Source organism: Siphateles boraxobius, unplaced genomic scaffold (genome assembly GCF_051911475.1).
Source record: "Siphateles boraxobius isolate OS27281-9 unplaced genomic scaffold, OSU_SipBor_1 115, whole genome shotgun sequence".
Lineage (NCBI taxonomy): Eukaryota > Metazoa > Chordata > Actinopteri > Cypriniformes > Leuciscidae > Siphateles > Siphateles boraxobius.
The window spans coordinates 10,001-25,416 of NW_027508717.1; the positions used below are offsets into that span (position 1 = coordinate 10,001).

The following is a 15,416-nucleotide window of genomic DNA, read 5'->3' on the forward strand; positions in this document are numbered from 1 at the left end:
CTTATACTGCATATTAAACATCAGATACATTAGCATTCAAACGATATTAATAATTTTTATTCAGCAAGGATGCATTAAACTGATCAAAATTGACCCTAAAGATATTCCAGAGAAATATAAAGCTGTTTTCAACATTGATAAAAATCAAAAATGTTTCTTGAGCATCAAATCATCATATTGTACTGCTTTCTGAAGGATCATGTGAAACTGAAGACTGGAGTAATGATGCTGAAAATTCAGCTTTGATCACAGGAATAAATTATATATTCACATAGAAAACAGCTGTTTTAAATTGTTATAATATGTCAATTTTTACTGTATTTTTGATCAAATAAATGCAGCCTTGGGTCAAATAAGAGACTTCTTTCAAAACTAGTGTACATTTAGATTTTTTGATTCATTACTATATTTTGTATATTTTCATATTTATATTGTTTTTTATATTTATTTCTATTTCTAATATATATATAAGCATTTTTACTTTCAATTATGATTTTCAATTTTGCTTTCAATTGCTGATATGGCTAAAAATGATATCAAATAACGCATAGAAACTCCATCAAAGCCACTGCAATATTTCACAATGGCGCTGATTCTAACCGGCTGCAAACATGGCCAGTCCTGCTCGACACGTGAAACTTGTTGTGTTCTGCATGGATGAAGCACAGTTTAAGAGCATAAGAGACTTTGATATGGTCGTGAAGAGTGTGTGAGTGTGTGAGTGTGCCGTACCCTCTGCTGGAGGATCCAGGCCAAGGCCTCGCTGACGTAACGGGGTTCTTCACGGCTCAGGGTTCGGCGGACCGTCCTGCCGCCCCACTTCTGCTGCTGAGAGCCACTCAGAGCCACTCTGAGCTCGTGGATCTGCTCAGAAAACACACTCACACTGTTCACACACACACACACAGAGAGAGAGAGAGAATATAAGCTTACAGTGGACGTGAGCACGAGGCGCGTTTCCATTCCTGATTTGGGGACATTCAAAAACGCTTAACGTGAAAAAGGCTTAACGTGGCTTACTGTACTAAGACAGTAATATTAAAAGACCAAACTCAGTAAACATCATATTAATAAGCTATACTATGTGCAAAAAAATAAATGAGCCCAGAATATGAACGCAACGCGTTTAATTACACGTTAAACATTTTCCTCCCATAGAAAACCATTATTAGTAAATGCTTAACGTGTAATTAAACGCGTTGCGTTCATATTCTGGGCTCATTTATTTATTTATTTATTTTTTTAGAATGTCCCCAGATTTGCGCAAAACTTTTGCGATTTTTTCTAAATGTCGACAAAATACTATTGCGAAATGACGGCGTTTCCATAACCGATCTTATGCGACTAAAATGAGTTTAATAAAGAACTCTGTCTCGTATTCTGTCCAAACACACCGCGTCTTCTACGTCAGATGACTGTCAACGCGCAAAAACTGTTTCCATTGCAGTTTTGCAGTTTAATTGCCTGAAAAACTTCCTCATGCGAGCGGAAATTTTTTTTTGCGATAAATGGGAGTTTTTGCGAAATTGACGTGTTTCCATTAGGCGTATTTTCAATTCGCAATTTCAATTTGTGCAATTTGAAGGGTAATGGAAACGCGGCTAGTGATAAGCAGAAAATGCATAGAGATTTATTACGAAACCAAGCTGAAGATACATTTTAATGTACACGTGGTTATCTGGTGAACTGGCACAAACTGAGTGAAGTAGTTTATTTATCCTTATTTTGTTACAAATACGTATGACTTTCTTTCTTCGGTGTAATGCAAAAGATGATAATCTGAAGAACGGTCACGCTGCTCTTTTACATACAATCACCGCTTTAGTATTTAGTATTTTTGTCTTTTCCACCACAAATATCTAAACATTCTTAAACCAAGACTCATTTCCTTAAGAGGCAAAATGACTAAAGATTAAATACTGTATGACTTGCTTTCCAATGAAAAATTCAAATTTCAAATCAAAATTAGGTGAGTTTACACTTAAAAGAAGAAAAAACCTGTCCATATGGTAATATATATTTAAAAAAAGTCTATTTTTCTTGACCAATTTTCTTCCCTTGTTTTAAGCACAGAAACGTACTGAGTCATACATACACACTAGTTTAAAAGTTTGGTGTCCGTAAGATTCTCCTCACTAAAGCTGCATTTATTTGATCAGAAATACAGTAAAAATTGTGAAATATTATTCCAATGTAAATCAGCTGTTTTCTATGTGAATATCTAGTAAAGTGTAATTTATTCCTGTGATCAAAGCTGAATTTTCAGCATCATTACTCCAGTCTTCAGTGTCACATGATCCTTCAGAAATCACTATAATATGATGATTTGGTGCTCAAGAAACATTCATGATTATTATCAGTGTTGGAAACGGTCATATTGTTGTGGAAACTGTGATACAATTTATTTTTCAAGATTCTTTGAAAGTTCAAAAGAACAGCATTTATTTGAAATGGGATCTTTTGTAACATTATAAATGTCTTTACTGTCACTTTTGGTGAAATGAAAGAATGCGTTCTTGCTGAATAACAGTATTCATTTCTTTCCTACATAAACTCAATCATTTAAACGGTAGTGTACATGATATATAAACAGTGTTGGGGTAGTTCCTCAAAAAAAGTAATTAGTTACTAGTTACTTCTGTTAATTGTAATGAGATTACTTTACTAGTTACTGCATTTGAAAAGTAACTTCACTACTTATTGCTTTACTTTCCCGTTTCTTAATTTACCGTGTCGATACATGGACAAACATCATCAGTTAGCCTCTCCGCATAGTGTTTATTGTATAAATGTATTCAAAATGGCATGTAAAATCATAAGAAAGAACAATATCCGTGTTATTATTACGCAATTCCAATTTTTATTTTCGCTTTTAACCTGGAGAGAACCTCACTGAGATTAAAATCTCTTTTACAGGAATGTCCTGGCCAAGATAGGCGTCCCAAATATACACATATAACAAACAACAACTGGTGCCAATAGTAGGCAGAAATTACTTTTAAATGACAGAAATCCCCATTTTGTACATCTACATCATTCTGTCTTCTCAGTAATAAATGTTATGGCAAAAAGGCAAAGCGAATGTGATGCAAAACTCTGCAACATGAGGTGTTTTTAGCATAATACTCTGAGGTTTATGTGAAGTTTCCACACAACATGTAAATGCGTGGTGTGTGTCTCACCTTCGCATCACACTCTCCGTCGGCGCGTTCTGCTGGTGAAGATCCAAGGCAACAAGTCTGAGCTGTTCAGTGAGCTCAGAAGCGGACGCCAGACAACTCTGAGCTTCTAAGAAAGCGTTCGCATCTCCGCCCTGCAGCGCACACACACACACACACACACACACACACACACACACACACACACACACACACACACACACACACAGAGAACAAAAGAAACCAGCCGTCAGAAAAGCCCAGGATCAACAACTGCACACATTCACCCGGTCGAGTGTGTGACTGTAAGCCTTTGTGTATTTGCCATTTGAAAAAATAAAATCAGTTTTGTGATCATCTCAGGTTTGTATGATCAACGTTATCGTGTAATCGCAGGCCAGTGAGACCGTCTGAACGGCACGACTGAAATCAACGATACTACAAACATGTTGCATTGAAGAGGACTGATTTTTCTAAGTCTTGTTTTCAGGCTCTACTAGAACAGGTTTTCCTGCTTGAATGTTGATTATTTTCCTCGTATTCTCCATTGTTTAAGATCTGACATTCAGTTAAATCTATATATTTTATTTATAATACATACAAATGTCATTCACGTCTTTTAGTTAATCGAGAGATGAAAAGTGTAGTTTTTGAAGAGTGTGCGTGTGTGAACGAGCTCTAGTGTAAGAACGAGTCTATGATTGAATCTGGAAATAAAGTAAAATAACTGAGAAAAATGAGAAATAGTCCTCAGATGTCTGTAATTTATAGCAACACATCAAGCGTTATTTCGATCTCAAAAGTAAATGTATCTTGATTTAAGAATGTTTAGATATTTGTGCTGGAAAACAAGACAAAAATACTGAGGAAGAAAATATTTTTTGCTGTGATGAAAGTGAAAATAATAACGAATAACTATAATATTTAAATGTAAAAAAAATTTAAGTAGTACATGGGATTATTTATGATATTTTTTGTTGTACTTTTATGTTCCGCTGAAGAAAGAAGGTCATACAGGTTTAGAACAGCATGAGGTTGAATAAATAAGGATAATTTTCATTTTTTTGTAAACTAATCTTTTTTCATATTTTATATATTTTTCTTATATTATTTTTATGATACATACCGGTAAAAAAAAAAAAAAACTGAGCAAAATGGAGGTAATGATGGAAATAAACAACAAAATATCGATAATCAGCTTAATATGTGAAAGTAAAGAACTAAAAATAAACTATTATTTTAACACATGCACAAATCACGTTTCACTCTCATTTCAAAACGGCTCAGTCAGATGAGGGACGTATGTGTTTTATTATCTGAGAAAATATTAAATATGTGCGTATGAATGCAGCAAACACACTCATGTGATTCTCATGACCTTTGCAGCACATTTATGATCCTGTGAACTCTTGAAATGAGCTTAAATCCACAGTGGAAGGTCAACAGTGTGTGTGTGTGTGTGTGTGTGTGTGTGTGTGTGTGTGTGTGTGTGTGTGTGTGTGTGTGTGTGTGTGTGTGTGTGTGTGTGTGTGTGTGTGTGTGTGTGTGTGTGTGTGTGTGTGTGTGTGTGATACTCACAGCATTAATTATAAATGCAGTCTTGTCCAGGTAGTCCTGACACTGGCCCTGCAGAAACAATATCCGCTGTTGCATTGACTGCATGCCAGGACTGGAGTGACAAAAAAAAACAAAAAAACAGCTTTGCATCACAGGAATAAATTACATTTTAAAATGCATTCAAAAAAGAAAACATTTATTTTAAATCATAATAATATTTCACTGTTTTTACTGCATCAAACAAATGCAGCCTTGGTAAACAGAGACTCAAATAAAACACACAAAAAAATCGTATTTATTCCAAACGTTTCACCAACTCTGTGTAAATGCAATTTTCAGTGTGTTTAATCAAGACAGAGATTTATAAATGTGCTTTACACGCTTCACCCTGCAATATTTCTGGAGTAAACACTTCTCCAAAGATTGTCGGTGGTTTATGACCAGCTTGTTCTTCTCTGATTTACTGCGATGCATTCCTGTGAAATCTCTCGCAGAGACGCCCGTGTCAAAAAACTCACGCATTAATAAAACATCTCTCCAATACCGAAAACAAGACCGTTTTGCTTCTAATACTTTCTGACTTATATTTCTCAGGTTATATTATATTTGGGTCACTCTATGAAAATAGTGGCTTTTTAAACACAACTTTCAACAAAAAAAAATTATTTTTTTTTATACCAAAACTTAGTCAGATAATAGTTAACGTCTTCAACTTCAATCAACTTAAATTATATTTTTACTACATTACATTAAAAAATGCTTGTGCTGCCTTTTTGTCACTGGTGTTACCTATATTTTACATGACAATTCAGGCTTTTCAGAATGTAATTTGACTATTTAATTTGCATACATAATCAAAGACAGAAAACGTTAGTGTAATATTAAGAAATTGTCTTGATTAGTGATAATTTACTTTAACCAGGTATGTGTAAAGTTCTATTGTGTGACATTTTTCTATTTCTACCATTGTGTTTTTTATTGTAACATTAGAAATAATTAAGGTTGAGTGATCAAAATTGAAGATCATATCATTAAAATGCTTATTAATTAATGGAGCAACAGTTAGATAGATACAAAAATCATATTCTCTGATGCCAGAACACAGATGACATAAGATTATTTCAAACAATATTTTATCATTTTATTAGTAATATTTTACATTACAAATAAGATTTCATAAAAAGTGTTAATTTAATATGAACAATAAATTTGTATCTGTTGTATAGTCTTTTGTGCTTTTCTAACTTTTGCAACTCTTTTCCTCGGCCTCTCACTGATTGTGTCCTGTACGCTCTCCGCTCGTGGCTTTGTTGTCTATAAAGCATAAAGATGTAAAATATAATTGTATTAGATTTCCAATGTGAGATGCATGCAACATAATACAACCATGAAATCTTACTCTATTTCTGTCATGACACAAAACTATGCAACTTGTTAAAACAGTTTATATCAATTCTCGTGCACGTAAAAAATATTGTGTAGGCCTACTTAAAGGGATAGTTCACCCAAATTACAAAATTACATATTGGTTTCCTTGCTGTGTAAGCAGTTTATGGAGAATGAATGTCTCATGCTTTGGTTTTGTGCCACAAATGCTAAAAAATAGCATTTGAAACAGTGGCCAGGTAAACATAAGCATGGCTTGCTATATCATACCTTGTCCATATACACGATAAGGAAAGCAATGTGTCATTTTGTAATTTGGGTGAACTATCCCTTTAAGTAACTCTGTAGATATGCACTTTTGTCTTCCTACAAACACATTCTATTAAATGCTGACCTTGCAGTTCTGGGTTGACTGTCTGGAGTGGATGGGGGGGTCAACACTGTCTTTCCTGCTTTCAATCGCTCAGTTTTTTGCCTGTTACGAGGCAATATTGAAACAGTAATAAAATGCTTTATTAATATAATTGTTGTGGCTTTTATGAAACCTTATGTTGAGAAAAAAATTGTCGCTGGTGTTATCGTCATGTCACTGGTGTAACTGTTGCTGCTGGTAACACCAGTGACATGACGATAACACCAGCGACAATATTTTAGTCACTTGTGACAATATTTAATGTCACTGGTGTTACCAGCAGCAACAGTGACACCAATGACAGTAACACCAGTGACGGTAACACCAGTGACAGTACTAACACCAGTGACGGTAACACCAGTGACAGTACTAACACCAGTGACGATAACACCAGTGACGGTAACACCAGTGACAGTACTAACACCAGTGACGGTAACACCAGTGACGGTAACACCAATGACGGTAACACCAATGACGGTAACACCAATGACGGTAACACCAGTGACAGTACTAACACCAGTGACGGTAACACCAGTTATGATAACACCAGTGACGATCACCGGTTACCGTCACTGGTGTTATCGTCACTGGTGTTACCGTCACTGGTGTTACCGTCACTGGTGTTACCGTCACTGGTGTTACCGTCACTGGTGTTAGTACTGTCACTGGTGTTACCGTCACTGGTGTTACCGTCACTGGTGTTAGTACTGTCACTGGTGTTATCGTCACTGGTGTTATCGTCACTGGTGTTATCGTCACTGGTGTTACCGTCACTGGTGTTATCGTCACTGGTGTTAGTACTGTCACTGGTGTTACCGTCACTGGTGTTATCGTCACTGGTGTTATCGTCACTGGTGTTATCGTCACTGGTGTTACCGTCACTGGTGTTACCGTCACTGGTGTTATCGTCACTGGTGTTACCGTCACTGGTGTTATCGTCACTGGTGTTACCGTCACTGGTGTTACCGTCACTGGTGTTATCGTCACTGCACCAGTGACAAATCTGCAGACAAGGTGGCGGCCACAGTAGCTCAAACCATACTTCTTAAATTGAATAAATCACTTAATCATGCAATTTGAATGTGATAAGGTTCGTTGGCAAGACGGAGGAGGGAACCGGCACACATTCCAAACTTTAATAACAAAATAATTAAAAAAATACAAAAGTGTGTACAGTTGAGACATGTGTACAGTTGAGGCACCTTAAATAACAAGTTGTGATTTTTGCTGTGCACATGTGTATTAGTGTCCTCTTTTCTCGTTGGAAATTTGAACAGCGGACACATCTCCGATCCGAAGACATCGGCAAAAGTTTTTTTTCTAAGATAAGACGTTCACTTCACCATGCACACTCCACAATGAATAGGTTATTATCCTTATGTGACTGTTAAACGTAACTGGTTTCATCACAAACGTTATTCTGTGCCCTAAAAACTGGCATATTCCATGGTATTGTGTCATGCAAGGTTATTGCAAAATCTAGAGAATTAGGAAACACTGTTTAGTTGTTATGATATCTGGTTAAACGTCATATTTAGGCAGCATAGGACGCAAATGAAAATAATATTTGTGATATTTTAACTGTGTATTATTAATGAATATATTAAATATATTGTTCCTTTTTTATAAATTTTAACAAGTGCTAATTTAAATAAAATGAATGAATTTAAATGGATAAATAAATAAACGTGTTGCCCAATTGTTATTTTCTTTATTTGTCTTTATTATATTTGCAATGAACGGTTAGTTACCTTTACATCATTAAAAATGTATGTCCTCACTGTACCACATATGGGTAAAGTTGAGACAAAAAGCACCTTATTTTTATGAGCTAATTGTGGAAAATATATTATTGATTGATAATATCTTAGTCTACAAGCTAATGAAATGTCATGTGGAAATTCACATCTTTTCAGTATCTATCTTTGTGTGAAAAATCAAAACGCAAAAAGTGTCTCAGCTGTACTCAGTCTACCCTAAAGACGGCAGTCCCTCGCGGTCGACTGCGCCACGTGTAATAAAACAAAACGCAACATAATCCAGGTCTGTTCCTCTCTCAATCTCCACTGTCGTCGCTCCTCCTATTCTGCCTCCGCTCCGCCGTGTGAGATCGAGACCGGTGCGTCGCTCATCATCAGTGATCACGCCACCGGCCTCGCTCTCTCACGGCCCTCGTCCTGCTCGCCACATCGAACAATTATTTTGATCAAATTTCCTTTCCCCTTACTATAATCTGTAGAACACCAGTGACACATCTTAAAAAGAGAACTCCGGCGCAAAATGAACCTGGGGTGTAATAACACATTGGTACCGAGTCGACTGTTCTCTGGGATTTGTTTTCATGATAATCGAGTGTAAAGAGTTTTATCTCTAAAAACTGTTTAGCCTATAACGCTAGTATATGGGGCATATAATAAGTAAAAAGAGATCGCTAGTTAATACCACTAACAAGGCTCAAAATAGCCCCACACTAACACGGTAGCTTAATGAGGGTCTCTACATACAAACCGAAGCACTGAGAACTTTGTAAGTGTACAGACAGTTTAATAATAATATACTTTATAAAGACAGTACCATCGCGGAGCCATCTTTGGAAAAGAGCCTCGACCAGTCGAACCACGAACGCAGCGCAACAAGCTGAACTGTGATATTTCAAGTCCCAGTTCAGCACGTAGCACGGCGTTCGTGGTTCGACTGGTCGAGGCTGTTTCCCAAAGATGGCTCCTGCCTGTATACGCGATGGTACTGCTACCACAACAGAAGCTTACGCTATTACACTAGTGAACGGACTCGAGGCCCACAGAGAAAGGAAATGAATAGTTTAAATAAAGACGTTATTTTTGTTTTTTTTATCACTTGATAAACTTAAGATTGAGCCACTGTAGTCACTTGGACTATTTTAACGATGTCTTTAATAACTTTTCGGGGAACAAGTTTAAATCCCTTAGAAGCCTATGGAGGAGTGATCCAGCTCTCAGATTTAATCAATAATATCTTAATTCGTGTTCCGAAGATGAACGAAGGTCTTACGGGGTTGAACAACATGAGGGAGAGTAAATACTGACAGAATTTACATTTTTGGGTGAACTATCCCTTTAAGGCCGGGACAGGAAAGCCACCATTTTCGTTACAGGTTTTATGTTTCCAGCTGAAATTAATAACTAGTTATAGATCTTTTATCCAATTAATAGATAAAGGCAGTTTAATGTTGTGCAAAGCAATCAAGCAGATCAGGTTCTGTTGGGAAAATATACTTTTAAGAATTTTTAAAGCAAACGCTTTTAACTTTTCAAAAATATGCATCAAATTTAAAAGTTAAAAAGCAGCTTTAAAATGTAAAACAAATAAAAAATTATATATAAATATCTAAATATACTATATATTTAAAAAGTACTAGTGCAAAGTGCCCGTGCAAAATTCGTTTTTGTGTGTGTTTGTTTTTAGTAATTGTTGGTTTGGTGCGTTTGAGTGCTCATTGTTACAATTAAACAGCAAAAGTTCAGTGACATTTTAATTGGTGCATGGTAGAAAGCAATTAGGCTACTGATACTGACATACAATAAATATGGAAAATTGAACTACACGATTCAGGGAGCAGCGACACAGTGAACTCCGAGAAAACACTACGCATGAGCAAACAGTTTGTGAATAGGCTACTGCAAATGAGGGCCGTGAATTAAATATAATATTCAGAATAAAGTAAACAGTGTAGCTGACTTAATGTTTAGCTGACAGAGTGTTTATGTCAGAATGTTTATTTTTAAACCACAACCTTCTAAGTGCTTCTTTTAGTGATATATAATGATATCTTTTGCATTTCTAATCCAAACAACCTCAAACTCGGCACTGCACTTACTCGTGCCCGTAGCAAGACACCTGTAAAGTTTGAGATCCATCGGACTAACGGTTCGAGAGATATGCGAATAACAGACACACAGACAGACAGACGTTCCTGTAATTTATAGATAGATATAAATATTATAATATGTAAGTATTTAAAAACGCATATTTTTGAAAATTATTGTTTATTATTTATTAGAATACAGTTTGTTTATATAAATAAATAATATACATATTAAAATAAACCATATTAAAATATTTTTAATTTTATCTGGTGCATCGTATAGCCTATATTAAAATATACATAATTTAAAAATTATATATTAAAATATAATATTATTAAAAATATATTAAAATACTAAAAATATTATATATTTAAACGTTTTTAATTTTTATAATTTAGTATCGCATTTTTAAAGCATATTGTTGAAAATATAATATATATAAACATTAAAATAAATTCCTAAAATAAACCAAACTCAAATATTGTTTTATTTTATTTAATTTTATCTGGTGCATTATTTTACATTAATATCTTGATTAGGCGTTTAAAACAAGTGAAACAAAATTTTATATTTCAGTGCAAAAGTTCAACAAATGAGATTAGACCAGTAAACAAACAGAAAACAGACACTTCAAAACGATCCGAGATGAGAGTCTCATTTGAATGAAGAATATGCATATGAATACACAACAGAGTCGTTATTCATGTTTATGACCAGTAGCTGCCAAATTACTCATGAACTTCTGTGGAGCGCTTGGATACGGTGGGCTTTTCCCGCAGGATCTGCAGTAGATTTACAGGAAGCCTTGCACAACCAGAGTCGGAAAGTGACCAAGAACTCATGCAGAAACAGAAACAAAGAGCTTCACAGAATCAGCAGGGATTGTGTTACCTAAGAGTGATACACCAGCACAGGCCTAGTCAAAATACACAACCATATACAGCTTTATAACTCACATTCTCCCAGTTATAAAAGCCTTCGATGTGCATATTATTACCCTTTGAACATCTGCTGTATTATAATACAGATTTACTTCCTTGACTGGGCAATATTTCAGTTTTACTCCATCACTCTTTGTTAAACAGGCCTAATCCTCTTTGCATTGTTGTTTTTAAAACTAGTTTGAAATATATAAATGCATACCATTTCGAATAAAATTTAATTTTTTCTTCGATAGAACACTGAATACTCACATTTTGCATGACATTTATTTTTGTTATACACTGTAAAAACAATTACATGATCAATAACGTATGACTTGTTTTGTGTTTTACTAGTGCTTTAATTCATCAAAAATAAGTTTAATTTAAGTTGAAATGACATTCAAGTTGATTACTTATATTTAATGCAGCAACTTATTAACTGTATTAACTGAAACATTCGCAGACAAGAACAAATTCATTAATGTTTATGTTAGCATATATAGCTAGTGCATGTTAATGGAAACTTTTAATCTAATTTAAATATGTACACCATAAAAAATGTGCTGCTTTATTTTTTTAAGTACAATCATCTTGGATGTTTAAGTCATTTCAACTTGAATGACATTAAACTGACTTTAAAAAGTAGTTGAATCTTGAATAACTTGTAAAAAAAAGTTGAAAAATGTTTAGCTTATTTTGATGAGTTAAAGCAATGTAAAACCGTATGTTGTCATAACTTGTGTAGGTGAAATGACGCACGCACTTGCAGTAGCCGTGTTACAAGCACACACAACAAAAACGCCAGTAACAGGTGTTTACTCACACTTGTCCCGCGGTCATCGAGACTCTGGAGACACTTTGGCTGTGTCCCTCCACATATTCCTGTGTGAACCCATTATTCCCCCGCTGCACCACCGACTCACTGCGCGCGTACGGATATGCGGGATACGCGGGCGTCGCGTTTATCTCGCTGCGCGATCCCGTGCGGCGTCCCATCATGTTGAGCCCGCGCTGCGACCCGTACATGCTCATGACCGAGCCTCAGCTTTACACCTAAAATGGCGGAGTTTAAAAAGTGAACCTGAGATCAGACGCGCAACTCCAGATGAAACCAGGCGTGAAGATCCTGCGAGCGCAACTGGACTGAGCGACACTCCACAAGGAAGAGCCGCAGTTAAATGATCTGAAGTCACTCCCACAGACCAACATCTGAACACACACCCTCACACACACACACACACACACACACATGCCTGAGGGAGGCGTCTCTCTGTGTGCACTGTTGAGGGAAGCTCACTATTAACCTACATTCAGCACTATGACATGTTTAAAACTATTTTCAGAAACACACTTGTTGCTAATGATCATGCATGCAGATTTTTGACATCCGATAAATGAAGAGAGCATATACGGAACGCTTTCAGAAATGCATTTGCATGACGATTTAAATGCATTGAATACATTTAAATGCATTGAATGCATTAGATGCGTTTAAATGCATTGAATGCATGAAATATATTTTTGTCCTCCCATCTCATATTTTTTACATAATCATGTCCATAAGGGACCCCACTGATCATTTGTTCAAGCCATTAAACTTCAGTTTTTAATTTTAGAAACTTGAAATGTACTGTGCACATACACTGAAAAAAAATTATGATGATAAGTTATGACAACATATGGTTTTACATTGCTTTAATCATCAAACCAGGTGTATGAATGTGTGAGTGAATGGGTGAATGAGAGGCAATATGTGAAGCGCCTCTCACATACTTTTTTTTTACGGTGTATAAAACTTGTAGCCAACTTGTAAATCTATTGGAGTGACCAGCTAAAATAGTGCAAGACTTTAAATGTTTTAAAACACTTTCCCTTTATGCATTTACATATAATGCTTGTTAAATGAATGTTTTAACCTTTAATCTTCATGTTGAATTTAAAAAGTCCAAGATCATTTAAATGTGCATCCTGAAGTGTTTGTCCTCAGTGATGATTCTGGGTCTACAGGAAAGACGAGTATTTCTGTTAGTTTCTGGCATTAAGCTTCTGCAAATGCACTTCAATCTCCCTTGGCACCATGATTAAAGATGTGGTGCAAGTATGCCAGAAATCACACAGGTTAACACAGGACACGGTGAATGCGTGCACATTAAACTTCTACTTTCAGCATCAGTGAATGAGCAGATCTGATGCCTGTGCTTCTCTTCTGGAATGATTAGTGTGTGCTGTATATGGGTGTGGTTCGGTGTGGCTCCTACTTTCTCAGAGGTCGCTCGCTGCAGTAAATACAGAACTTCTGCATGCTGGAAATACAACTTCTGCATTCAATAAATGTGAATTGAAAAAGTTGTATGAGAGTCTTTCCTCATGCACACTCCTTTTTTCTCATATTTGCATATTTTTTTTACATTTAAAGTCTCAAGTTTACATCTCAAAATTCAGAAGTTCTTAGTTTTTTATTTTTCTGCCATGGAATTAAATTAAAATTATTATTGTGACTTTATCTCACAATTCAGACTTTTCTTCTCAGAATTGTGGGATATAAACTCGGAATTGCGAGAAAAAGTATAAATCGTGAAATTAAAAGTCGCTATTACCTTTTTAAGGGCACGTTTTAAATGATTGACTTTTGTTATACATGTTCCTGGTCTCGCCCGCTTCAACAGTGCATGTTATTCCTGATTGCTTATGTAATCAAGTATAATAACTTACTGAGACTCTAAATACATCACATTAGGTCAGAAAAAGGTCAGAATTGTGGGATATAAACTGGGAATTACGAGAAAAAGGTCAGAATTGTGGGATATAAACTGGGAATTGCGAGAAAAAGGTCAGAATTGTGGGATAAAAACTCAAAATTGCGAGAAAAAGGTCAGAATTGTGGGATATATAAACTCGTAATTGCGAGAAAAAGGTCAGAATTGAGGGATATAAACTCAAAATTGCGAGAAAAAGGTCAGAATTGTGGGATATAAACTCAAAATTGCGAGAAAAAGGTCAGAATTGTGGGATATAAACTCGGAATTGCGAGAAAAAGGTCAGAATTGTGGGATATAAACTCAAAATTGCGAGAAAAAGGTCAGAATTGTGGGATATAAACTCAAAATTGCGAGAAAAAGGTCAGAATTGTGGGATATAAACTCGGAATTGCGAGAAAAAGGTCAGAATTGTGGGATATAAACTGGGAATTGCGAGAAAAAAGTCAGAATTGTGGGATATAAACTCAAAATTGCGAGAAAAAGGTCAGAATTGTGGGATATAAACTCGGAATTGAAAGAAAAAGGTCAGAATTGTGGGATATAAACTCGGAATTGCAAGAAAAAGGTCAGAATTGTGGGATATAAACTCAGAATTGCAAGGAAAAGGTCAGAATTGTGGGATATAAACTCGGAAATTGCGAGAAAAAGGTCAGAATTGTGGGATATAAACTCGGAAATTGCAAGAAAAAGGTCAGAATTGTGGGATATAAACTCAGAATTGCAAGAAGAAGGTCAGAATTGTGGGATATAAACTCGGAATTGCGAGAAAAAGTATAAATCTAGAAATTAAAAGTCGCGATTACCTTTTTAATGATTGACTTTTGTTATACATGTTCCTGGTCTCGCCCGCTTCAACAGTGCATGTTATTCCTGGTTGCTTATGTAATCAAAGTATAATAACTTACTGAGACTCTAAATACATCACATTAGTTCAGAAAAAGGTCAGAATTGTGGGATATAAACTGGGAATTGCGAGAAAAAGGTCAGAATTGCGGGATATAAACTGGGAATTGCGAGAAAAAGGTCAGAATTGTGGGATATAAACTGGGAATTGCGAGAAAAAGGTCAGAATTGTGGGATATAAACTGGGAATTGCGAGAAAAAGGTCAGAATTGTGGGATATAAACTCAAAATTGCGAGAAAAAGGTCAGAATTGTGGGATATAAACTCGTAATTGCAAGAAAAAGGTCAGAATTGTGGGATATAAACTGGGAATTGCGAGAAAAAGGTCAGAATTGTGGGATATAAACTCAAAATTGCGAGAAAAAGGTCAGAATTGTGGGATATAAACTCGGAATTGCAAGAAAAGGGTCAGAATTGTGGGATATAAACTTAAAATTGCGAGAAAAAGGTCAGAATTGTGGGATATAAACTCG

General features: G+C 35.7%; 1 protein-coding gene across 2 annotated transcripts in view; it reads right to left on the reverse strand.

Moving 5' to 3' along the window:
• LOC143707221 (desmoplakin-A-like) overlaps window positions 1-12,536 on the reverse strand; it is a 21,457-nt gene extending 8,921 nt beyond the window's left edge. For both annotated transcript variants that reach the window (XM_077199964.1, XM_077199969.1), the window contains exons 1-4: window positions 12,105-12,536; window positions 4,737-4,827; window positions 3,183-3,313; window positions 733-886 (exon numbers count right to left, since the gene is read on the reverse strand). In XM_077199964.1, coding sequence (XP_077056079.1) covers window positions 733-886; window positions 3,183-3,313; window positions 4,737-4,827; window positions 12,105-12,313 — 585 coding nt within the window. In that variant the 5' untranslated portion in view covers window positions 12,314-12,536. The remainder of the gene's footprint in view (window positions 1-732; window positions 887-3,182; window positions 3,314-4,736; window positions 4,828-12,104) is intronic.
• Window positions 12,537-15,416: the final 2,880 nt, after the last annotated feature.